The sequence below is a fragment of the Eurosta solidaginis genome, chromosome 1 (assembly GCF_040869045.1).
Source record: "Eurosta solidaginis isolate ZX-2024a chromosome 1, ASM4086904v1, whole genome shotgun sequence".
NCBI lineage: Eukaryota > Metazoa > Arthropoda > Insecta > Diptera > Tephritidae > Eurosta > Eurosta solidaginis.
The window spans coordinates 214,847,041-214,872,735 of NC_090319.1; the positions used below are offsets into that span (position 1 = coordinate 214,847,041).

General features: G+C 39.9%; 1 protein-coding gene across 11 annotated transcripts in view; it reads right to left on the minus strand.

Moving 5' to 3' along the window:
- The window catches only part of nvd (neverland), a 2,324,292-nt gene that overhangs the window by 746,374 nt on the left and 1,552,223 nt on the right, over nt 1-25,695 (minus strand). For all 11 annotated transcript variants that reach the window (XM_067760154.1, XM_067760153.1, XM_067760145.1 and 8 more), the window contains one exon: nt 3,130-3,256. In XM_067760154.1, the coding sequence (XP_067616255.1) occupies nt 3,130-3,256 (127 nt within the window). The remainder of the gene's footprint in view (nt 1-3,129; nt 3,257-25,695) is intronic.

The following is a 25,695-nucleotide window of genomic DNA, read 5'->3' on the forward strand; positions in this document are numbered from 1 at the left end:
GTTGCGTAATCTGTGCTCCGTAGATTTGCACATTTTACATATTGATTTTGTTGTTTGCTTGGTTACTTTGGTTTGAAAAGCACCAAGTCTTTTTGTAGGGTTTTCCGTCGACTGGCGCGACGTGTTTGATTTTTGCACTTTAGAAGTGGCATTCCCTGTAAAACCAGACACGGTTTCAAGTGTCTGGAAACGATTTGACAAGAATTTGTCCATATCCTCCCACTTGGATATGTCCGTCTTGTGGTCAATGCTCTGCTCCCATAGAGCCAACGTATTTTCAGGTAATTTCGTCGAACATAAATAGGTAATAATCGCATCCCAATTTGAAACATCGATCTGATGTGTTTTTAAATATGCCAAGCAATTATTTATGTCGCGCTGTAAGGTTTTGATAGAGCTGCCGCACTCGCTATCTATCTTTTTTAGATTAAACAAAATTTGTAGTTGTGAGTTTACGAGAATCCGCTTATTCTCGTATCTCTCACATAGGTTTTTCCAGGCTGTTTCGAAGCCTTCATTTGTCAAGGGACATTTCTTGACGATGTCCTTTGCCTCACCTTGAGTTTTCTGATTGAGGTGGAACAACTTTTCTACCGGGCTTGGGCGACTGTTGTTTTTGTATATGGCCGTGAACAGGTCACGAAACGTAGGCCAAGATAGGTAGTCGCCCTTGAACACCTCAGTATCACAAGCTGGCAGGCGGATACTATGTTCGCGCGCACGTTCTCCCTCAGGTTTGACTGCCCTATCTTTTTCCTCCTTCAATTTGGCTTAAAGTTCAGCCATGTTCGACAAGCATCTTAGGAATACGGCATATGCCGCTTTATGCTTGATCTTGACCGCTGCAATTTTCTTTGCGTCGAGCGTGTCAGAGCCAAGCAACTCCTCTAGGGCGTTCTCTGCTTTTTCCCACTTAGCTTGCAACTCTTTTTGCTGTATTGCAAGAGTGTGCACAGTGTGCATAGCCGCATTGATGTCATTAAAATCGGCCTCGAATTCGATTATTCGATCGGCCAATCTAATATATGATTCCATGTTCATGGATTAAAATTTGTGATCAAATTAAAAAGGGGTTATAAAACTGAAAAAAACCTGTGCGATTCACCCAACCAACAATGATTAAAATATAGAAAAACTCTTTATTTAACGCTTTCAATTTGTTTATTTTTTTCACTGACTTTGCAGCTTATTTGTGCAGTAAAACAGGGAGCAGGGGGAAGCAACACCAATGTGTTTTGTGTAAATAAAGGGGGCCACTCGCCACTTCAAAGTTAAATTGTATTGTATACTAAGTGCGCGCGTTGATATAAACTCGACGAAAAGTGTGAAACCGTGAAATAGATCTTATGCAACAAAGAACAAAAAACTGTGTAACAAGATTGATTAAGGAAATTAGTGAAAATAATAGTGACGCAAAAGAAATTAAATTTTGCCGCAGTCAAATGGCGTGAAATTTTTGTGAAAGTGAGGTTATGTGCACCTCTTCCCTGTGCTGTGTCTGGAGAGCCTTACCGCTGGTGGGGGGACAGACCAGATAGTCACAAGGAATCTTAACCGACGTTAATGCAACGCGTTTGCACTTATTTTCTTTTTTGGCACTACACAGTTTTTTTACACTTTTCGCGGTTAACTACAATCACGTATGGCACTTTAAATGATTTTTCGCACTTTTTATTTATTGTTTTTAACCAACCAAAAAAAATGTGGCAAGAAATATTGCACTTACTCTGGCTTTTTATGGCGATTTGTATAGTGGTGCTTATGTGGCAAGTAGTTTGTGTGATGCAGTGGCTTCCGCTGGCTGTCGCTTGCTCAGTGTTTTGACGTTGGTATTAAATAATAGACTTTTTTGTTGGTGGGCAAACTACTTTTCCTGATGAATTTTTCGGGCTAATTATGTTGTGGACTGTATTGTTAAGGTGCTGTTTCCAATTCCTGGTTAGATAGGACCAAATGTTCGGCCGGTGTGCGTCTAATCATGGAGAGGTGGGCGCACCGGGTTGATATCAACGGGAGTAAGCGGGTTGGAAATGAAAATAAGCAAAATAGACGAGATTTCTCGTTATAATATATGTGATTTATTGGGTAAATGTAAAACTAGCAATAGTTACAATATTACCTGAATAAACGCCGAAAAACGGCAGAGATCGCTGGCGACAGATGTGTACGCGTTGGCTGTTAGAATCAAAGAGGCCGGTTGTATAGCAAGCTACAACCGTTGACCCGCAAAATCCTCCGTTTTGGAGGGGAAAGGCACCCACACATCAACCCCGACATGCACATGCATGAGTGCTGACAAAAAGCACACATACACGTGCATGTACATGCATGCACATGCATGAGGGTGATGGTGTGGGTGGTTATAAATTAATTCGAGTATCGAGTATCGATTTGCAGAGTTGCATTGGGGGGGTCGCAATCAGATGCGGAAAAGTTAGGCATCCTGCCTAAACAGTGGTGTTTGTGTGCTCCTATCAGGAATCAATAAATCAGTAAAATAATAATTGGCGTGGTGCCATTTAAACTACCAAACGCTATCTACAAACCGCTATAGTGAGAAAAGAAAAAAAAAAAAACATGGCTACAAGCCACATTTTGTAAAAACATCATATCGACAATTCTCGAAAGTGCAACATAAGCTTACGGAGTTAATTAATACCGTGGTGCCACTTAAAATTCCAAGAATACATACTTCAATAAATCTTAAAGTGAAATTAACAATTATTCGTAAAATAACGGAATTAAATACAAAGAAATAACATTGGCGTTTTAATGCTTTTTGAGCTAGCCAAATGAAATTCAAAACACAAAAAAAAAAACTTAAGAAACATTTTTTTTTTGGCCTTTCATGAAACGAAATTCATATCATTCAACTGAATTGGAACGTGTCCATAAAATTTGTGTTCGCTGAAAATGCCCAATGTCTTTTCGAGTTGGGAGCACGATGGCTGCCATTGTTAAACATGTTGTTTACCTAGCTAGCTTCTTCTTATTGGATCTGGGATTCGCCATTTTTTTCAATTTCACATATTTTTACGGAAAAATTTCCGGCTAGGAGATCTCATATAAAACTATTTAAAAAAAAAAAAAAACAAAGCAAAATATTACTCATTCCGTGTTTTCACATACACTGATTGCCAATGGTGTTTGCCATACTTAGCCAGTATACCTTGGTCAGAATATTCCATTCCGGTTAACAAACATGCTCTGTGTACAGCAGAAAAATGAGCCATGTCAGCGCCATTTTCAGGTATATCTGCAAAAAACGTATAAACAAATTAAAAGATTTTTGAGTTGAAAGTTTGATTCTATTTTTCCACAGTAACTTAATGTCATCACAATATATTTTAACTCAATAATAATTTTTTCCTTTTCCCACAGGTCCAATAACTGTATAAACGGACGTCAATCAGTCAGCAAAATATTACGGTCATTAGACATCTGTTATAGACAGAAGGTTTTGTTTCTCATTATCAGCGGTGGGCACCACCACATTTACACGGTTACAAAATTGAGAATGTGTTCGTAAACACGAACGCGTAGCGAGCACGAAAGCAAAATCAAATATTTATTTAGTTTGATTTCAATTCTTGAACGGTGAACACGCGTCACACGCACTCTTTGGTACTGTGTTTTAAGCGTGCGTGCGACACTTCCTCACTGTACGACCATCGAAATCAAAATAAAAGAGCTGTCGTTGATTTTGACGAAGTTGCCATTGTGCTCTCGCTTATCGTATACATATATGGCCGCTTAGCAGGTGCTAAGCTCACGCCCACTCCGGCTCATTATCGACAACTTCTCCCTTAGAGTTGCGTATCCCATTTACGCGGCAATTCCTATTCGTGCAACTATTTGACATTCCATTTTAATTTTTTCTAAACAATTTGTATACTCAGTTGAGCAGAGCTCGCAGAGTATATTAACTTTGATTGGATAACGGTTGGTTGTACAGGTATAAAGGAATCGAGATAGATATATACTTCCATATATCAAAATCGTCAAGATCGAAAAAAAATTTGATTGAGCCATGTCCGTCCGTCCGTCCGTTAACACGATAACTTGAGTAAATTTTGAGGTATCTTGATGAAATTTGGTATCTAGATTCCTGAGCACTCATCTCAGATCGCTATTTAAAATGAACAATATCGGACTATAACCACGCCCACTTTTTCGATATCGAAAATTTCGAAAAACCGAAAAAGTGCGATAATTCATTACAAAAGACGGATAAAGCGATGAAACTTGGTAGATGAGTTGAACTTATGACGCAGAATAGAAAATTAGTAAAATTTTGGCACCGCCAATATTTAACATATTTACAGTATATAAGTAAATTATGTCAACATTCAACTCCAGTAATGATTTGGTGCAACAAAATGCAAAAATAAAAGAAAATTTCAAAATGGGCGTGGCTCCGCCCTTTTCATTTAATTTGTCTAGGATACTTTTAATGCCATAGGTCGAACAAAATTTACCAATAGATTCTGGGACGAGAACTTATTTCTGTGAAAAAGGGCGAACTCGGTTGAAGCCACGCCCAGTCTTTATACACAGTCCACCGTCTGTCCATCCGCTCGGCCGTTAACACGATAACTTGAGCAAAACTCGATATATCTTTACTAAACTCAGTTCACGTACTTATCTGAACTCACTTTGTATTGGTATAAAAAATGGTCGAAATTGGACTATGACCACGCCCACTTTTCGATATCGAAAATTACGAAAAATGAAAAAAAAATTCCATAATTCTATACCAAATACGAAAAAAGGGATCAAACATGGTAATTGGATTGGTTTATTGACGCAAAATATAACTTTAGAAAAAAACTTTGGAAAATGGGTGTGAGACCAACCATATTAAGTAGAATAAAATGAAGAAGTTCTACAGGGCGAAATAAAAAAACCTTGAAATCTTGGCAGGGATACTGTTCGTGGTATTATATATATAAATAAATTAGCGGTATCTAACAGATGACGTTCTGAGTCACCCTGGGCCACATTTTGCTCGATATCTGGAAAATGCCTTCACATACCCAACTACCACCACTTCCTTTCAAAAGCCCCATTAATACCTCTAATTTGATACCCATATCGTACAAACACATTCTAGAGTCACCCTTGGTCCACCTATATGGCGATATCTCGAAAAGGCGTCCACCTATAGAACTAAGCCCACGCCCTTTTAAAATAGTCATTAACACCCTTCATTTGATGCCCATATCGTACAAACATATTCTAGAGTCTCTCCTGGTCCACTTTTATGGCGATATATCGAATAGGCGACCACCTATAGAACTAAGGCCAACTCTCTTTTAAAAAGACTCATCAACACCTTTCATTTGATACCCATATCGTACAAACAAAGTCTAGATTCACCCCTGGTTCACCTTTATGGCGATATCTTGAAAAAGGCGTCCACCTATAGAACTAAGGCCCACTTCCTTTTAAAATACTCATTAACACCTTTCGTTTAATACCCATATCGTACAAACCCATTCTAGAGTCAGCCCTGGTCCACCTTTATGCCAATGTCTCGAAAAGGCGACCACCTATACAACTACCACCATTCCCTTTTGAAACCCTCATTAATACCTTTAATTTGATACCCATATCGTACCAACACATTCTAGAGTCATCCCTGGTCCACCTATATGGCGATATCTCGAAAAGGTTTCCACCTATAGAACTAAGCCCCACGCCCTTTTAAAATACTCATGAACACCTTTCATTTGATACCCATATCGTACAAACACATTCTAGAGTCACCCCTGGTCCACCTTTATGTCGATATCTCAAAAAGGCGTCCACCTATAGAACTAAGACCCACGCCCTTTTGAAATACTCATTAACACCTTTCGTTTGATACCCATATTGTACAAACGCATTCTAGAGTCAGCTCTGGTCCACCGTTATGGCGATATCTCGAAACGGCGTCCACATAGGGAACTAAGGATCACTCCCTTTTAAAATACTTATTAACACCTTTCTTTTGATATCCATATTGTACAAACGCATTATAGAGTCACTCCTGGTCCACCTTTATGGCGATATCTCGAAACGGCGTCCACATAGGGAACTAAGGATCACTACCTTTTAAAATACTCATTAACACCTTTCATTTGATACCCATATCGTACAAAAAAATTCTAGAGTCAATCCTGATCCACCTTTATGACGATATCCCTAAATGGCGTCCACCTATAGAACTAAGTCCCACGCCCTTTTGAAATACTCATTAACACCTTCCGTTTGATACCCATATTGTACAAACGCATTCTAGAGTCACCCCTGGTCCACCTTTATGTAGATATCTCGAAAAGGCGTCCACCTATAGAACTAAGCCAATGCCCTTTTAAAATACTCAAGAACACCTTTCGTTTGATACCCATATTGTACAAACGCATTCTTGAGTCAGCCCTGGTCCACCTTTATGCCGATATCTCGAAAAGGCGACCACCTATACAACTACCGCCATTCCCTTTTGAAACCCTCATTAATACCTTTAATTTGATACCCATATCGTACAAACACATTCTAGAGTCACCCCTGGTCCACCTTTATGGCGATATCTCGAAAAAGCGTCCACTTATAGAACTAAGCCCCACGCCCTTTTAAAATACTCATTAACACCTTTCATTTGATACCCATATTGTACAAACGCATTCTAGAGCCATCCCTGGTCCACCTTTATGGCGATATCTCGAAACGGCGTCAACCTAGGGAACTAAGGATCACCCCCTTTTAAAATACTCATTAACACCTTTCATTTGATACCCATATCGTACAAACAAATTCTAGAGTTAATCCTGATCCACCTTTATGGCGATAGCCCTAAATGGCGTCCACCTATAGAACTATGACCCACTCCCTCATAAAATACTCTTTAATACCTTTCATTTGATACCCATGTCATACAAACACATTCCAGGGTTACCCTCGGCTTATTTTCCTACATAGTTATTTTCCCTTATGTTGTCACCATAGCTCTCAACAGAGTATGTAATGTTCCGTTACACCCGAACTTAACCTTCCTTACTTGTTTTTATTTAAAAAGGTAATTTCCAAATACTCGAAAGCTCAGATAAAATTTAAAAAATATACATAAATACATATTTACGCACAACAAATGTTTTATATATTTAAAAAAAAATTAAGGGAATTGTCATCAACGGAAAGGCGCTCGGTTATGTTAAAATTCAATAACACAAATGGCAAAGACAAGGCAGCCGGAAATTTATCCCGACAAAGGGCTGTCATTTCAGTGTGACCCCATTTAATTTATTGCGTCCCTCCCACAAATTTTCGTCCTCCCAGTATATCCTGGCAGTTTGAATGCGCCATATTCTCCTGCTCCGGGAAGTTATCGAACACAATCCGGCACCTGTACCTGATCCCGGTCCAGATAAATGGTTTTTTCAGTGTGTCACGTGTAAGGGATGCTTACACCGGACGGGATGTTCTGGGATAGACCCCAAAACCCGTCGTCCTCGTAACTTTTACAAATCTTTTGTGGCACCTTGCTGTTCACGGCCAAGGGCATCCCGTAGTTTGCGCATCAGCCGCCACCACTAGCCTCTAGCAGTCCCACTGCCCAGCAAGCCACAACAAGTACCCGCTGCTACTCGCGTCCCATGGCACCACTAGCTCATACGGCCGCTCCTATTCATAACTACAATCTTCGTAATAGAGTAGGTAGCAATGCCGAACATCAGCCCTGCCCATCTTGTTCTCCCCCTCTCTCCGGTACTAGCGCACGAGCAGGTCATGGAAAGAGACTCTTAGCCCCTACCAGCTTTTGTACCGTTTTCCAGCGCAGAATATATATGTTTGCGACATCTGCCTAATGCAGCTCCTGCCTTGGACGGTGCTACTTTCCTAGATGTTCTGGTCTCAGCGACGGCAACCCCCCGACGAGTTTCCTCACGCCATGCCGCAAACCCACCTACACCGGGTACTCGAATTCCCACCCAGGGACGTCCAGTCCCAGAGCACAACAGCACTTGCTTCCTGGCCTCCCTCACCTGAGGCATAGTCATCCGTCACTTACCCCCAGAGTGACGACGTCGTCCCCATTGCACTTCAGAACACGGCAGTTAAACTGTACTGGGAAGATCACGGAGATAGTTGATTTTATGAAGCGGCACATCATCTGCATTGGTGCGACCCAATAGACTGAACTCACGTAAAGATCTGCTTTGCAGACCCCACTCGTATGGCGGATTAAATCAAAACCCCCACCCTAGGACAGTACTCGTTGCGCTTGACCTACCAATAGCTTTTGATATGGTCAACCACGGCACGTTACTGCAAGACTAAGTTGGTTCTGGCATATCTCTGCTATCAAGCAATATATGCTATCACCCGTACGTTCTCTCTATACTTTAAAAAAAATATACTGTAATAGAATACTGACATTGGTTTATCATAGTCATCCGTTACTTACCCCCAGAGTGATGACATCGTCCCCCATTGCACTTCAGAACACTGCTTTGCAGACTTGCTCTGGGTATAACGTTCACATAAAAGACCGCGCGAGAGGAAATGGAGACGGTCTCACGTTTATCACCCGCCACTCCCGACATCGGCTGCAGGGTCAGTGTCCTGGATCGGCAAGGCATTACTGGCCGGCAAGGCATTACTGGCCGGCAGGCGATGTAAATTTAGAAATCATCAACATCTAAATCCCTCCTGTCACCTGTTGCCCCAGCGGATACTGCCCTGACATCAGCGCACTAATCACTGGCGAAAATCTCGTTATCTTAGGTGATTTCAATACCCACCACGATCTATGGCATTCTAACCTACAGGCGGACAGCAAGTGTGAGATGTTGGCGGACCAAATAGAAGAAACGACGTTTTGCACGATAGGAAGCTGCTGCGTCAATTGGCAGCCGATGGTAAGATTGGCATCCGACCACCTACCCATACTACTTTCGCTCGAGCGATCTGTGGAATTCATAAAAAAAACTGTAACCCCTCTGGCGGTGTAGGTAAGCTTTGGTCCACCGTAAAGTCTCTATTGAACCATCCTAAGCATAATGACAAAATTTCCTACTTTGGCGATAAAGTCCTGTCGGTTGCGAAAAAAGGCGCAAGCGCTTTCTGCCTATAATATGTAATGAATTCTACGGTTGACAAATTCAGATGGAGGGCCAACAGATGCGCATACAAGCATAAACACAGCGCGTCCCCAAATTCTGTCACCGTCAAAAAGGTCGAAGATGCCATCGTTCATGCTAAACCATTTACAGCAGTAGGTGCAGACGACATAGCCATGCAAAAAAAACTAGGCAGAGAAGGATTTAATTATCTAGCGCATGTCTTCAACCTGTCCACCTTCGTCATCTCCGAAACATGGAAAATGGCCAGTGCGGTTCCGCTATTAAAGCCCGGCAAACAAGATAACATAGGGGGTCCTTATCATCCGATATCTCTCCTATCGCCTGTAGCCAAGACAATTGAAGCCATTCTGCTGCTTTATTTCACTGAAAATTTGCGTCTTGCCAATCATCGGCATGACTTTCGAAAACTACATAACACTACTACCACACTAAACGCCATTAACACGCAAATAATTTGCGAATTAAATCAAAACCCCACCATAGGACAGTACCCGTTGCGCTTGACCTACCAAAAGCTCTTGATATGGTCAACAACGGCACGTTACTGCAAGACTAAGTTGGTCCTAGCATATCTCTGCTATCAAGCAATATATGATATCAGCAGTACGTTCTTTCTATACTTTAAAAAAATATGCTGTAATAGAATACTGGCATTGGTGTATCATGGATTAATCCACTCAAAATTGCAATACGGGGTCAGTTGTTGGGGTGGTGCCTGCGGCATTAAGATTAGATCTCTCTTAGTCCTTCAGAAGTGCCTTATTCGAAAAGTTTTCAACACTAGTCGTCTAACGCACTCTATGGATCATTTCAGAAAACCTAATATCCTTTCCTTACGTCACTTATATTATTTGAAAATTTTAAAAATTGCCTTTAATAGAGGTGGGTAAACACAACGCCCTATGTACAACCGCTATGGTCTAAGAAGCAAATCGTCATCTCATAACCGTACCTAGCTTTCGTACCACTTTTTCTCGTAACTTCTACACCACAATATCATGTATTATATATTTAATAAACTACCTGCAGAGTTACAAACGATTACAAGGCAAACTGTGTTCCTGAGGGAAGTGAAGCAGTGAAATTCTGCAGTGACCTATAATGTAATTTCTTGCTGTCTTTAAACTATAGCCTTTAAAATATAGTAGTAAATAATTATAAGAAAATATTTACTTTGCACCTCTATTTTTTTTATATTCAATAGTTTTATTAAGCTCACTTATAGATATTTACCTTTTTTATGGTTTTGTTCTATTTTATATACATATATGTCCTTGTATTATCTTTATGCGCCCCACAAACATCTATAATACTGTGGCGAATGTTGACATCACTAGGCTATTAGTAAATAATCACGCAACAACAAAAACATGAAGTCGCCACTCTTATATACATGTCCACATTAAAGCTAGCAACACATATGTAGAAGGCGACGAAGAGATATCTCTCACACACACATGTAGTCATCAGCCGAAGTAGTTACTCACAAATGCATACGTATACGACTATAAACTACAAATATACACGTATTTAGCTGGTAACCAAACATGAGCTAGAAGAGTTCTAGAAGGTGAAACGTCTAGACCTTTTAGTTTGGTTTAAACACGCTATCAGTTGCGAAGTGAAGTATAATTGTGAAGTATAGTTATACTATACCCAAAGTAGGCTAATAAAGACCATTTTGCAATATAGAAGATTGGAGTGATTTATTCAACAGTTTAGCAATTCGAACGTTAGCAGAAGGTTTCAAATAAGCGGAATTTTCCTAAATTCGTTACAATTGGTGTCAGAAGAGGAATTGTTGATTAATTCCGAAGATTGCGAATATAACTTGGACATGGCAAAGTTAAGTGAATTAAAGATCCAACAACTGAAAAAGGAGTTGGATAACCGTGGATTGAATACAACCGGCAATAAGATCGAACTTCAAGCACGGCTACGAGAGGTAATAGAGTCGGAATGAATTAAATTTTTAGATTTTAGAGAAAAGGAAACATCGCAGACAGTTACGAGCACAGACTTGAACACGATATCGGCTGCGATTTCTGCTCAAACTACGACAGTTGCATCTCAACTGGAATCACAGGAGAACCGTATAACATCCAAGATGGAAGCACATGAGGCACGCATTCAGAAATGTCGTCGCAAATGTCATCTCAACTGGAATCACAGGAGAACCGTATAGCATTCAAGATGGAATCGCAAGAGACATGCACAACATCGAAGATGGAAGCACAATTGGAAGAACAGAAAACACACATGGCGTCACAAATTGCAGAACAATTAAAAGAACATTACAGCTCGAAGTAAAAGAAGAGCATATCTCAACAAAGCTGGAGGCACAGGAAACAAAATTCTCATCGCAGCTGAAGGCTTTTAGTGAACGACAGGATAAAAATGGAGGCCGAGATGGATGCTTTGCAAGATCGGATTCAGGAGTTACAATTGAACCGTCCAATTACTTCAACGTCTATTACGACGGAAAAAACCACATCTTTTGACGATTCCGTTCCTTTCCAGGTCTTTAAGCTACAGTTCGAAAAGACCGCAGCAGTGAACAACTGGAATACTGAAGATAAAGTTGCACCTCTATTCTTAGCATTGAAGGGGTCAGCAGCCGAAATCCTACAGACGATTCCCGAACACAGGAAACCAATCTACCAAATAGAATTGCAAAACCGCTACCAAAAATCTAACGAGACTTTGGAGGAGTTTGCTTCAGACATTGCAAATGCGGACGCACCTATGGAATACACTGAAAGGCTAAAGATTCAGAGTTTTATAAATGGCATACGGGACGTCGAAACGAAGCTAGCTACATACGCACCCCCAAAGCAAACATTTGCTGAAACAGTACCCCATGCACTGACTCAGGTAACTGCCTCACTTTTGAGTAAACCATCATACAAAGCTCATCGCGTGGAAGTGGAAAGGCCAGACTGGGTAGACACAATTGAGGAAGCATTAAAAGAACGCAGCAGAAAAACGATGGTGCCGTCAAATGCTTTAAGCGTGGTAAGCCAGGGCACATTGCACGTTATTGCAGTACCCACCCAAATAGTTCCAACATGTGGGTGGCAGTAAGCGCAGAGCTTAAGGAGATGAGCAAATCTCCACGTCCACTCAATCGTTAAACTAAAGTGAGTCAGACTCAAGGGGCGACAGCTGGATCCCGCAATATGAATGCCCCATAATCTCTATCTCGCAAATTGGAAGAAGATCAAGCAATCTTACTGTCGGACAAGTGAATAGAAAGGAACGTTTACTGACTGTAGATACGGGCGCAACTCATTCCATCATTCGATCAGATTTAGTCAACAAGAAGATAAGAACATTGCTTAGAGCAAGGTTACGTACAGCCACTGGAGAGCACAACCAAGTAATTGGAGAAGTAGCATGTGAAGTCGTAATTGGGAACTTCACGGTACTGCACAATTTTTAGTGGCAGAGATTGTTGATGAAATCATAATTGGAGTAGACTTCTTAATGGACCAAGGCATCAGGATCGTCATGCAAATTAAGTAGATGCGATATAAGAACATGGTGAAATATAAAAGGATTAAAATGAAACTTCGTTGTTTAGAGTCTGACAATAAGAGTTTTATTAGGAAATTCCCTTTTATACAAAATTTCTTACATGACAAATATGAGTTTACACTAATACTTACAAACTAAAAATACATAGATTCATAATGCATATATGAAAATTCAGCATATTATTATGATGATCTATTCATGGACACATGTAATTAGATGCATATAAATATTTTGGCAGTCAATATGACCAACAGACAAATATGTCGATCAGCATGACTGATCGATAAGTGTGTTTGTCAATGTGACGAGTTGAAAAATATAAACAGATATGTGCCGTGTGTGTCGGCATACACATATGATGTTAAACTCCTGCTGAGTTCAAATAATTATGTGGCTCAGTTTAACTTGAAAACTTGTGTAGTCGATATGTGTGTATGTATATTGTACCACCAAAAATGCATTGAAAGAAACGCATTCAAAGTAATACTACACCACCCACCTTAGAGGAATAGACATATATAATTGGAGACAAATGTATATGACTATTCAAGCGATTTAATGACCCACCTAAGGTTTTAATTGTTTTTCATATTATATTGTAATTTAGTGCATAATAGTATCTTGATATTAAAGTAATGAGTGTGTTTATGTAGTTTTTTATTTTATTTGTATACATTTGCTTCACATGTGTGTCTATTATGCTAACTTTCGCTTTTTTTTGTTTTGGGTGCATATTTATAATTATGAGTAAAGTGGAGTGCTTATAGTGAGGTTGTTTTTTACTAAGGGTTTTATATTGGTCTATCCTTATTCTTATGAATTATTATTTGCTTATCTTTACTGGTCTTGCTACTATTTCCTATTCTATGTGGTATTAACGTAAAATTGTTATTCGATATTTTTTACTCTATAGGATCCCTTATATTTATTATCTAACTTATGTCCTCTCTAAAAGCGAAGTTTTCCTAGATGAAGCCGGCCAAACTTATATTTATTTCTTTAGTGTGTTATTTCTACCAAACACTAAATATGAATGATTCTTACATTAACTATTTCTATTAAACAAAGCTTTTCGTTGTTATATTGTTTCATTTGGGTTCTACTAAACTAAGAACATATAAAATAAGAAATCTGTAATTTATTATGCAGAAAATTTATGGACTGTAAATGGTGGAAGAGCGAGGTAATTTATAATAGTGGGTAAAATGGAAGGTACAGTGGATGCGAATTTTTATTTTAATTTATATTTTTCATATTTTCCAGCAATATCTTTATCTGATCTTATGTGTCATGCGAATTCTGCGGCGGCCACCAAGACAGATTCGTCATGATATTTAGGAAGAATTATTTAATTTTTACCGGGATTTTTCACTTTCACTACCTCTAGAGAGCTTGGGTACCTTTTTCTTATTTTTAAATTTGCTACTGCAGTATACATTCAATTATTATTCACCAATTTGTCCCTCAGGACAACTGTGTTTTTACTTATTTTCAAGTCTTGGATTGCCGGCCTGGTCGAATATTGTCCTAAGTCAACAACTTCCTCGACAATCAGGTTGCTTGAATTTTTTACGCTATCATTCTTCTATCCTTGGATGAAAACGAGCGCGACTAGTCTTATTGTTGCAAATTCATATAGCGCTTTATATATATATGTTCTCTTGTGACTTTTTCTTCACTTTTGTTGTTATTATGGGCTGGTTTTTTTTGTAGTTTGCATATACCTACTGACACAAATTTTATCAGGGCTGCGGTATAAATCTTCTTCCTTGACAGCTTTCAAGGATGTTATTTTGATAACTTCCATAGAAACTACTGTGGTATTTAATGTAAATTATGCAAATTCTTGATTTGCTATTAAACTTAGACAGTGCTAATGATGCTGTCATAATAAATTCTTCTATTTATTGAGGCATTTTGGGGGTTACTGCTGGCTATGAGTCATTTATAATTGTTTACTGCTCTTCTCGAAATTGGATTGAGGTTTAAAGAGTTTAGGGTGCTAAATTTGGATATTAAATACGTGCCTGAACATATTTCAACTGTCTATATTTGATTTTCATATATTTTCTGAGTGGCCATTGCGACAATCAACAGCCCGACTACGCAGATCAATGCGGCTAGCCAAACATCTGGAATGTTTGGGGTAATTTTTGTGTCTACTTGGTCTGGTGGCTCATATTTTACTATTCTATTCTCTGTTGTTTCAGACTTTTCTTTCTCTAATTCATATCCGGCTTTCACTATCATGATGCCGTGTGCAATCTTTGTCCACCAAGACATTTTGAAGATAAAATAGAAATTTCCTTTAACTGTTTTCCTTGTTTCTTACAAACAGATTCTATGCATTCCATTTTACTTAAAGTTTTTGTAAATTTTTTTTCTTTTCTTTTTAACATTATAAAGATTATTATTTTAAAATCTTTTTCTAAACAATTTTTTTTTTAATTATGTTAAAAAAATTTGATGTTACTTTAATATTTTTAACATTTAAAATATAACAAACATTTTTTTCTAACTCCGCTTACAAAATACTTAAAAATTAATTTCCAAGCAAATTTCAAAGATGGCGTCAAACTCTTTTCTAGTTAATTTTTCCATACCAAGGGTTTTTCTTTTCTTTTATTCATAATTATACTCTTTTTTTTCAAAAATTTTTTTTATTTATTATGACCATTTTATTGATTTTCTAATTTTAATATTTACTTATTCGGTAACATAAATGAAAAAGAGAAAATTCCTAAGCAGAAATTAGAAGTTTCTGCTCTTGGTTGAGCAGCCGTGACATATTGGGGATTAAGCACTAATTTCATTCAAAACCACTTACAGGTTCGAAAAATCAACCGATTGCAACAATGTTTACATAGAAATTTTCGTAATTGAATTCTGAAGAGACTCTCATCGCTTGATTCTTCAAATTAATTTGTTTATTAAACAATTTGTTGGAAAATAATTTGTTTAAACAATTTTTTAAAGAACATTTTGCAAAATTCTTTTTTTCTAAATTTTTTTCTAATTAATTTCGGCGAAGTAAGTCTCTTCAGAATTCCATTACAAAAATTTCTGTACAAAATGATTAAAATCGGTTAATATTTGTGATATGTAGGTGGTTTTGAAAAGTTCGTCCACAATGTGCGTGAGGCTGCCAAATTTTTTCTAATACTTAAATTATTTAGAATACATAAAATTCGCCGCCAGTCTTGTTGCCGGTCAGGATTGTTGGTGTACCGCCTTTTGGATCCGAAATGTCTATTCCACTTGATTATGCATTCGCTGCCGTGCGATCGTTGTTTTTTTTTTTTGGTTGGTTGTGGTATGTAGACTTCTTGTAACATGGGATCACAGCATCCTTGTAGATTTCTTAAAAATGGGATTACTTGCATTCTCGTAGACTGCAAAATTAATACGTTTATTGGATTTTAACTGATATGTGCCTTTTTTTGGCCGATTGCGGGGGAACGTTAACCGACTGAATTAAATAATTTTTTTTCTCGAAAAAATGATTTAAATCCTTTTTAGGATTTTTGTAATTACTTTTAATTACTTTAATCTTTCAAATCTTTAGCAAGATCTTGCAGGATCTTCCTTCAGTATGATCGCTTCTAGCAAATTTGCTTATTTAGCAAATTGTCTGCTAACTTACCGATCAAACTGGCAGGATCGCCATGAAATATAAAAGGATTAAAATGAAACGTCGTTGTTTGAAGTCTGTAATAATTGACTTTAATTAGAAAATACTTTCTCTTTTATACAAAATTTCTTACATGACCAATATGTGTTTACACTAATACTTACACACTAAAAAGAACATAGATTCAGAATGCATATATGAAAAGTGAGCACATTATTATGGTGACCTATTTATGGACACATGTAATTAGATGCATATAAACATTTTGGCAGTCAATATGACCAACAGACAAATATGTCGATCAGCGTGACTGACCAAAGGAACTATATTGGGAAGATGCCAAGAGGCTGAAGCAGTAATTAACTGCGAGCAGCTCCAGGAACACGTTTCAACCAGCAAGACTGATCTTTCAACTAACAACACGACACGGACGGAGTGGCTAGAGGAATACTATCAGAGTAAGGCAAAACAACTGCTCCTAAAGTACGCGAACATATTTGACCAGGATGGTTCCAAACCAGGCCGCACCAATGTTGTGAAACATCAAATAGACACTGGCGATGCGAGGCCCATCCGTCAAGCTCCTCGCAGTGTTCCACTGGCGAAGCGGGAAGTGGTGAGTCAAATCATATCAGAAATGAGCGACAGCGGCGTAATCGAACCATCAGCTAGTCCAAGGAGCTCATCGGTGGTACTTGTGAAGAAGAGGGATGGAAAAATGAGGTTTTGCGTGGACTACCGGAAGTTGAATGACGTTACGAAAAAGGATAGCTACCCATTGCCAAGAATTGACGACACTCTGGACTCACTATCTGGTACAAAATGGTTTTCCACACTGGACTTAAAAAGCGGCTACGGGTAAGTGGAAGTCAAGAGGAAGACAAGGGGAAAACAGTCTTCAGTGTCGGAGATGGTCTTTGGCAACATACAGTAATGCCCTTTGGACTATGTAATGCACCAGCTACTTTTGAAAGATTCATTGGTCAGGTACTGAAAGGACTACATTGGAAAACATGCTTAGTGTACCTAGATGACATCGTCGTATTGGGAAAGAATTTCGAAGATCATCTGAAGAACTAGGAGGAGGTTTTCCAAAGAATAGCTGGTGCTGGTCTGAAACTTAGTCCCAAAAAGTTTTCTCTTTTTAAGAAGCCAGTAAGTTACTTGTAAGAAATTAGGCATTCGAAAAACACGGAAAACTGCATTGCATCCTCAGTCCGATGGTACGGTGGATCGATTCAATAGAACATTGGAGGAGCACTTAAGGAAAGTAGTGGACAAGTTCCATAAATAATGGGATACACACATATCATTATTCTTGATGGCTTACCGATCGGAGGTGCATGAGACAACGGGCCAAACCCCCGCAATGGTAATTTTTGGCAATGAGAATGCCAGCTGATTTGAAGTTTGGGATAAATGCCGATGCGGAAGGAAATGCGAAGAAATCCACTGGTGTCTTGGAGGAAGAGATGAGGGAAATACACGATCTTGTAAGACAACGAACCAAGATTATGAGTGACAAGATGGAAGCCAAATACGATAAAGTAATTAATTCGGAAGGTTTTCGAGAAGGAAATTTTGTAGTGCTATACAACCCACAACGAAAAAAGGGTTGTTCCCGAAATTGCAGTGTAATTGGGAAGGCCCATACAAAGTTGTAAATGGATCAACGACGTAGTTTACCGAATACAAACCATTGGCAACCCACGAAACAAAATTAAAGTGGTTAATTTGGAAAGGCTGGCAGCGTTTAGATCAGAAAATTAAAAAATACAGAATACTGGAGTGATTTATTCAACAGTTTGGCGATTCGAATGTTAGCAGATGGTTTAAAATAAGTGGAATTTCCCTAAATTAGTTACAATACAAAATTTCCACTGTTCTTAAAATGAACATTTAATAAAAACAAAATAATATAAAAAAATGTTTAACTATTATAAGAAAATAACGAATAAACGAACAAACGAACTTGGAATGGTCCGCCCTTCCTTCAAGTCTCAAAAGGTGTCTGGTCGGAAAGCATCGGTGCAATTCAGGAACATCTAAGCCCTGAAGAATTAAACAAGGGACACCACAGGATGTTGTCCTATTCCCTATTCTGTAGGGAAGTTCCAACAACGGAATTAGGAGATAAGCCAAAGGGAGATAACGCTAGGACTCCGGCTTTCTCGGTGGTGATAAAGGGAGTTAACGCTAAGACTACGGCTTTCTCGGAGGTGCCAAAGCCAGATAACACAAAGACTCTGGCTTTTCCCGAGAAGATGAGTGATGTGGCAAAGCAGTCACTGACTGTGGCGCTGGCGCATAGCAGTCCTTTCGGACAGATGACTATTGAAAGGTGGTGATCTGCAGAAAAGGAGATTATTAGCTTAATGCTTAAGATGATGCGGGAACAACCGAGTAAGCCCCTTCCAACTTTTAATTCGGGAGGTGGTATAATGGTGTGAAGATGGTGCGAGTCGCACAGAGGGACACCGGGCACAACATTTACGAGAGGCTGAAGGGGCCTCGAATGCTCTAAACCAAAAGGGCAAGGGGAGGACGACGTCGTCAAGACGAAGGTGCTGGAGGGGGACAAACAACCTAATGTTGCTGCGAGTCCTACAGATAAACCTCCACCACAATAAAGTGGCGTCGAGCGAAATCCTCCTTACCCTTGAGGAGGGGTCGTTTGACGTGGCGCTGATCCAGGAGACGTGGCTCTCATCGGGAGGAAAGGTTTCTGGACGTAGCGCGCGCGGATTTAGCGTTTACTATGCGCAAACGGAAGGACGGGTGCGAGCTGTAGTAATGGTAAGGAAACAGCTGCATTCATATATGCTGCCTAATTACACTACTGATGACCTCGTGGTGGTGGCCGTTGAGCGAAAGAATAAGCAGGCATTAATCCTGGCATCCTGCTACATGGCCCATGCTGCGGAGGTGCTACCGATGGAGTGCAAGAGGATAGTACAGGACGAAGGCAAAGGGCGGTTGGTCATAGGCGCGGATGCAAATGCGCACCACAATGCGTGGGGAGGAGCATATAAGAACGAGAGAGGCGAATCTCTATTTTGTTACCTACTGCAAACGAATTTGCAGAGAGCCAATAGGGGAAATGTCCCCAACATACCTTGGTCCAACATCAAGCAATGTTCTGGATATTACACTGAGCTCCGAACGTGATATATCAAGGTATGATTGGATGGTTCTTGATAGACCATCCTTCTCCGACCATGTGTATATGAGCTTCAGCATCCCCCTAAAAAGGGCAGAGAAGGAAGGAAACTTTAGAAACCCTAGGTCAACGAACTGGACTAAATTCCAGTAACAGGTACAAACAAAACTGGGACAACCCAAAGAAGTTGCCTGTGTGGAGGAACTGCAGGAGTCGAATGAATTCCTAACAAAGACGCTTATGACTGCGTATAACAAAGCTTCCCCTCTAAGAAGATTCAGAGGAAAAGCAAAGCCGCCATAGTGGAACAACGAGCTGAGCCTTCTAAGAAGACGGGTAAAAGAAATGCAAAGATCGCGGAAAGCGAAGCGTGTCGGGAAGAGTACAGGGATCTACTGAGGATCTACAAGCGAGAACTTTCCAGGGCGAAAGGAATTTCATGGAAAAGTTTCTGTGCGGACATAGAGTGCTCCAGCGAAGCAGCTCGGTTGAAAAAAATCCTAGCAAGGGGAAACATAGTCCAGGTACTAATAAGGAAAGAAAACGGGGAATGGTACCGTAATAGTGAGAAAGTTTCAAGTAGAGCGGCCGTGGAATGGCTTAAAATTATATTCGATGGGTGCATAAGACTGAATCATGTACCGCACTCTTGGAGAACTGCTCGTCTAGCTTTCCTACAAAAGGCGGGGAGATCTGTCACGTGTATCCCAAAGACTATAGACCCATTAGCTTAACACCATTTGATCGGGCGGGGATCGAACGAAGAAAATGCTGGTACGAACTCACGGCAGATTTGGTACCAAAAGAAATGAAAAGCAACGAATTAGAATAATGATAAAAGTGTATTTAAAAAGATAAATACATAGATATACAATGAATGTAAGTATATAGATTTGTAGGTAAACTAGAAAGTTAATAACAAGAGAAAAACTTATATATTACCTGTAAGACACGATGATGGATGGATGCGATTCCGATGATAGTTATCAAAAGACTCCTCGTTCCAGTCAATCATTAATTACTTCTCTCTTAGTATGCAAGTGATCACTGGTGATTTTCCAATGACAGAGTTGCTTTGTAGGGAACTGCTAAATTGGGAAAACACCAGCGATTCCCAACCATTGCAAGCCTTTTGGCTTCAACATTGCCGCCGGCCTTGCAATGAATTGCAACTACTAAACGAGAAGCTCCTTAAGGTGGTAACGTGAAAGAAGGTATTATTTACATGAATTCAACTATAAGAATGTACTAGTCTCTATCCTAACATGCGTGCAATAATAATCAATGTGCTTTAATTCATAATTCGTTATAAATTCATAATTGCTGCCCCGTAGGGGTTATAATGTAACCGGGACTTACTTATATGATTAATTACCCAGATAGGATAATTCATGTATTAAGTCCAATTCAATTTAATACTTAGACTGACTTAATAAAAATTACAACATACGAAACGGTACCAATTAAGGGGTCGCTGTGCCTGAAAGGACACCCGGGCCGGATAGGACCCACGCGAACGCGAAAGACCCGAAACGGTACCAAATAAGGGGTCGCTGTGCCTTAAAGGACACATGGGCCAGAAAGAACCCACCCGAACACGGAATTTTGGGCTGTCGGATAGCCTGAATTAAAAGAGATGATAAACGCTAAAGGTTAGTTTGGTAAAACAACTAACTTTACAATGGGGCGGGTTACCTTTTGGGTGCGAATGTCGGCCACTCGAACTCTTTTATCAGTTCCATGGTATATTTTGGTGACCCTACCCAAGCGCCATTCATTAGGTGGAAGATTTTCATGGCGAACTACAACTAGGTCATCGATGGCAATATCTTTTTGAGGGGACTTCCATTTATGACGTTTGTGAAGTTCCTTTAAATATTCCTCCTTCCAGCGAAGCGAATGTTGTTGAATAAGAGCCTTAAGTTTTTGCCATCGGTTGATTAATGAGATTGGATTTGTTTAGATGGAGGGTTCCGATTGGGCGAGTATTGGCCCTCCAGTTAGAAAATGACCCGGAGTGAGAGCTGCACAATCAGCGGGGTCGTTGGATTTAGGTGATATCGGTTTTGAATTTAGACAGGCTTCGATTCGACAAAGAAGGGTTAAAAATTCTTCAAAGCTGAATTTCTGAGAAGCAGCGGTACGACGAAGATGGAATTTTAAACTTTTAACCCCTGCTTCCCAGAGACCACCCATATGAGGAGCGCCTGCCGGCATAAAATACCAGGAGATTTCTTGAAGGCTATACAGGTTGCACACAGACTCTTGAGTTGTGGTAATGAATTTTTTAAAGTCTTTTTTAAGAACCGCAGATGCGCCTACAAAGTTAGTTCCATTATCCGAAAAGATATTTTTTGGGCAGCTTCTTCTAGCAATGAACCTTGAAAATGCGCCAAGAAAGGTTTCCGTTGAAAGATCGCTGGCAGCTTCTAAGTGAATCGCTTTCGTAGAAAAGCATACAAAAATACAAACGTAACCTTTAGTCATCTTGTTAGATCTTCCCGAAAAACGTTTAATGTCGAATGGAGTGGCGAAATCTACACCTGTATTTTCAAAGGGTCTGGAAAGTACCGTCCGTTCTTCCGGGATAGCCGCCACAATTTTACATTGATATTGTTTTCTGTGTATAGACATGGTTTACAATTATGAATTACGGTTTTTATGAGATCTTTGGCTTTCGGAATCCAATATTGTTGGCGCAGTAACCGAAATACCAATTGATTTCCGCCATGAAGAGAGCCCTTGTGAATAAATTCTACTAGCAACTTTGCGAAATAACAACTATAGGGCAAAAAATCGGACGCTTTTCGTCTTCAGACAACATCTGCGAATTTGTCAGTCGACCGTTGGCTCGAATTACACCATGAATATCGAGGAATGGGTTTAAGGAGAGAATTTTACTCTTTGACGAAATTGCAATTTTAGCGGTAAGATTCTTGTGTTCCTCTGGAAAGTGATTCATCTGGGCAAGTATTATGAGCCGAACTCGAATTTTAGAAATTTCTTCTCCAGAAATAATTAGAGAGGGATAAGAATGAAACCGTCGGGTATATCGGTTAGTTCGATTGTAGAACCTAAACACATATGCTAAGACCCGCAGTGCACGCGGAAGCGACGAAAATCTTTTAAGGGGTCATCCTTCTTCGACACTTGTGAAGTATGTCCCTTTAATCTCCTCACTTCAAGCGTAGTGTCGTTTACATCTACATCCAGGGAAGGCCATTGTTCTACGCATTTGGCTAACCACGAAGAGCCGTGCCACCACAACTTATTCGAGCATAAGTCCTGTGGGTAAGTTCCTCTGCTATCAAGATCTGCGGGATTATCCTTGGAATCAACGTGACTCCAATGCCTAACGCTGAGAGCATCTTGGATCTTTTCCACTCGATTAGCGACAAAGGTGGTCCAAGAGCAGGGCCTTTTTCTTAACCACGCGAGAACGATGGTAGAATCTGTCCAGCAGTATATATTTTCGACTTTGAATGGAAGTTCCTTTAGAAGTGATTGAAGCATATCGACCACCAGAACAGCACCACACAGCTCTAAACGGGGAAGTGAAATGGTTTTGATTGATGCGACTTTCGTTTTGGCCAATATTAGATTGGAAGACGTGATTCCCTGGTTTTCTACTCTTAAATATATCGCCCCTCGTATGCCTTTTCCGAGGCATTGCAAAAGGCATGAACTTGGAAAGGTGATTTCTCAGAATAATATACCCATCGCGGAATTTCAATTTCCTCGACAAATTGGTAATTTTCTAAAAATGCTTTCCATTTGGAAAGAGTTTGAGGAGATAAGGGCTTATCCCAGGGAGTACCATCAGACCATATTTGCTGCATAACTATTTTTGCTAGCACCACTATTGGTGCTGGCCAACCTGCTGGGTCAAAAAGCTTCGCTATCAGAGACAATGCTTCGCGTTTCGTATACGTGTCCTGCAACGAGAGGACCTGAACTTTAAAAAAGAATCGTTCTGATTTAGCGTTCCATCGAATTCCTAATGCTTTTGTAGTGCTTGTTTCGTCTAGTTCCAAAAAATCTTTTTCTAGGAGGTGATCTTGTGGGAGATTTTTTAAAATATTTTTAGAGTTTGAGGACAAATTCCTCAAGTAAAAGCCAGCGCTGTATAATGATTCGATAAGTTCATCTCGCGCTTGTAAAGCTGTGGCTATATCGTGGAATCCTGCTAAGACATCATCTACGTACATGGAGTTCTGGAGAATTTGAGCTGCTAATGGATGTGAATCCTGACAGTCTTGAGCTAATTGAATAAGTGTTCTAATTGCCAAGTATGGCGCGCAATTTATCCCGAAAGTGACTGTTTTAAGTTGACAGTCTTGTATGCTGCCTTGCGGGTCATCCCTAAAAATAATCCTCTGATAAGGTCTATGTTCAGGTTTGACCAGAATTTGACGATAAATTTTCTGTATATCGCTACTTAGAACGAACTTGTACAGCCGCCACCGAATTATAAGAAGTGTTAAATCCGAGAGCCGGGCCTACATGGAGAATATCATTTAATGAGACGCCATTCGAAGAGTTACATGACGCGTTAAAAACTACTCTCAACTTCGTCGAAATACTTTCAGGTTTCAGAACCGCGTGATGTGGGAGGTAAAAGTGGCTAGGTGAATGTTCGAAATTTGGAGCTTCTATTCGCTCTATATGTCCTAATTCAAGGTATTCTTTCACGACATTGTCGTATTCTTCTTTTAACTAAGGGGTTTTTAACAATCTTGTTTCGTTGGATTAAATTTCTGCAGCGCGATTGGCCGAGATGCGCCGTGGGATAAAAACTTTTAAACGGCAATGACACGACATATCTACCATCTGGGTTTCGTATAGGCGTCTTCGAGTACAGTTCTTCGCAAAACGAGTCCTCTGCAGACTGAAGATTTCTTTTAGGAACTTCTTCCAGTTCCCAGAACTTGCGCAGTTGACAGTCTAACGAGATGTCCTCCCGGATTGAGACTTTGGTAGCAAAGCAAGAAACCTGTGCAGTGGAAGATACTCCAGTGATGATCCACCCGAACACGGCTTCTTCCGACAAGAAATTGTTATTTAAACTGCGCTTTACGCCACCTAACATTATTTTGGACCGCTAAAGGTACTTCAGGCAGTTGATCTAGTATCGATACATCTATTGAGGTTGAAGGTAAGTTGCCAGTGATTTTTGGTAAAACGAAAGCATTGGCATTTATGAAAATATTTGGGTCACGGGGTGAGCCCAAAACGAACTTCGAGGCATTGTTGCAAACTGTTTGATTAAGTCCCGAAATAACCGCGTTGGTTTTTGAACATGGCAGCTTTAAAAGTTTCCGAAGTCGCTCCGAGATCGACGATACTTCTGCAGCTGAATCAATTAAAGCTCGAGCGACATATGTTGACCCTAAGTAGCAAATATGAACCATCGCAGTTCCTAGTAGAGCTGAAGATAAATTCGACGATTTCAAATTTTCTTCATTTGATGTTGGACTACTATGCGAAGAAGTAGACTGTACATTAGTGTGAAAGGCTTGTGAAGTAGTTGCGTTTGTGGAGTCTTTTGAAGGTTGAATGTTAGAGGGCACCCTGTGGAATAGAGTATGATGTCTACTTTTGCACCCAGAGCACGCGAACTGGCTCTTGCAGTCTTTCATTGAGTGGCCTTTTGTCAAACAATTCAAACATCAGTTGTGCTTTTTAATTGCCGAAAACCTATCATTTACTGGAAGAGCTAAAACTTTTGTACATAAACGTAAGGGATGTTGTTGTTTAGAACATAATACGCAGTTTGAATGGGAAATATTGATGGCAAGCGCTACTTTCTTTTGGGCTTCCGTATTGCCCGATTGTGCAGATGCTTTATGTGAAAGGGTCGTCGACGATGATGAAGGTGCACCTTTCACATCCAGTATCGCTTCCAAGATCCTGTATCGTTGCGACAGAAATGTATCCATTTGACTCCAGTGTAGAGCCGATTTTTCCGCTAAGGATTGTTCTCATAACCCGAGCGTTGTTTCCGGTAGGCGATTCGAACACAGATAAATTAGAATTGGGTCTCACTCCTTGACCTTGACGTCATACATGTCCAGGGCAGATAAGCATCCATTATTGCTCCGCTGAAGCTCCTTTAACGCTGTTGCACTTTCAGTCTGAATGCCTGGAAGCGAGAAGAGCACCTTTAGATGACTGTTGACCAACACCCGTTTATTTTCGTATGCCGCCTTCAAGTTAGACCACGCCATTTCGAAGCCTAAATT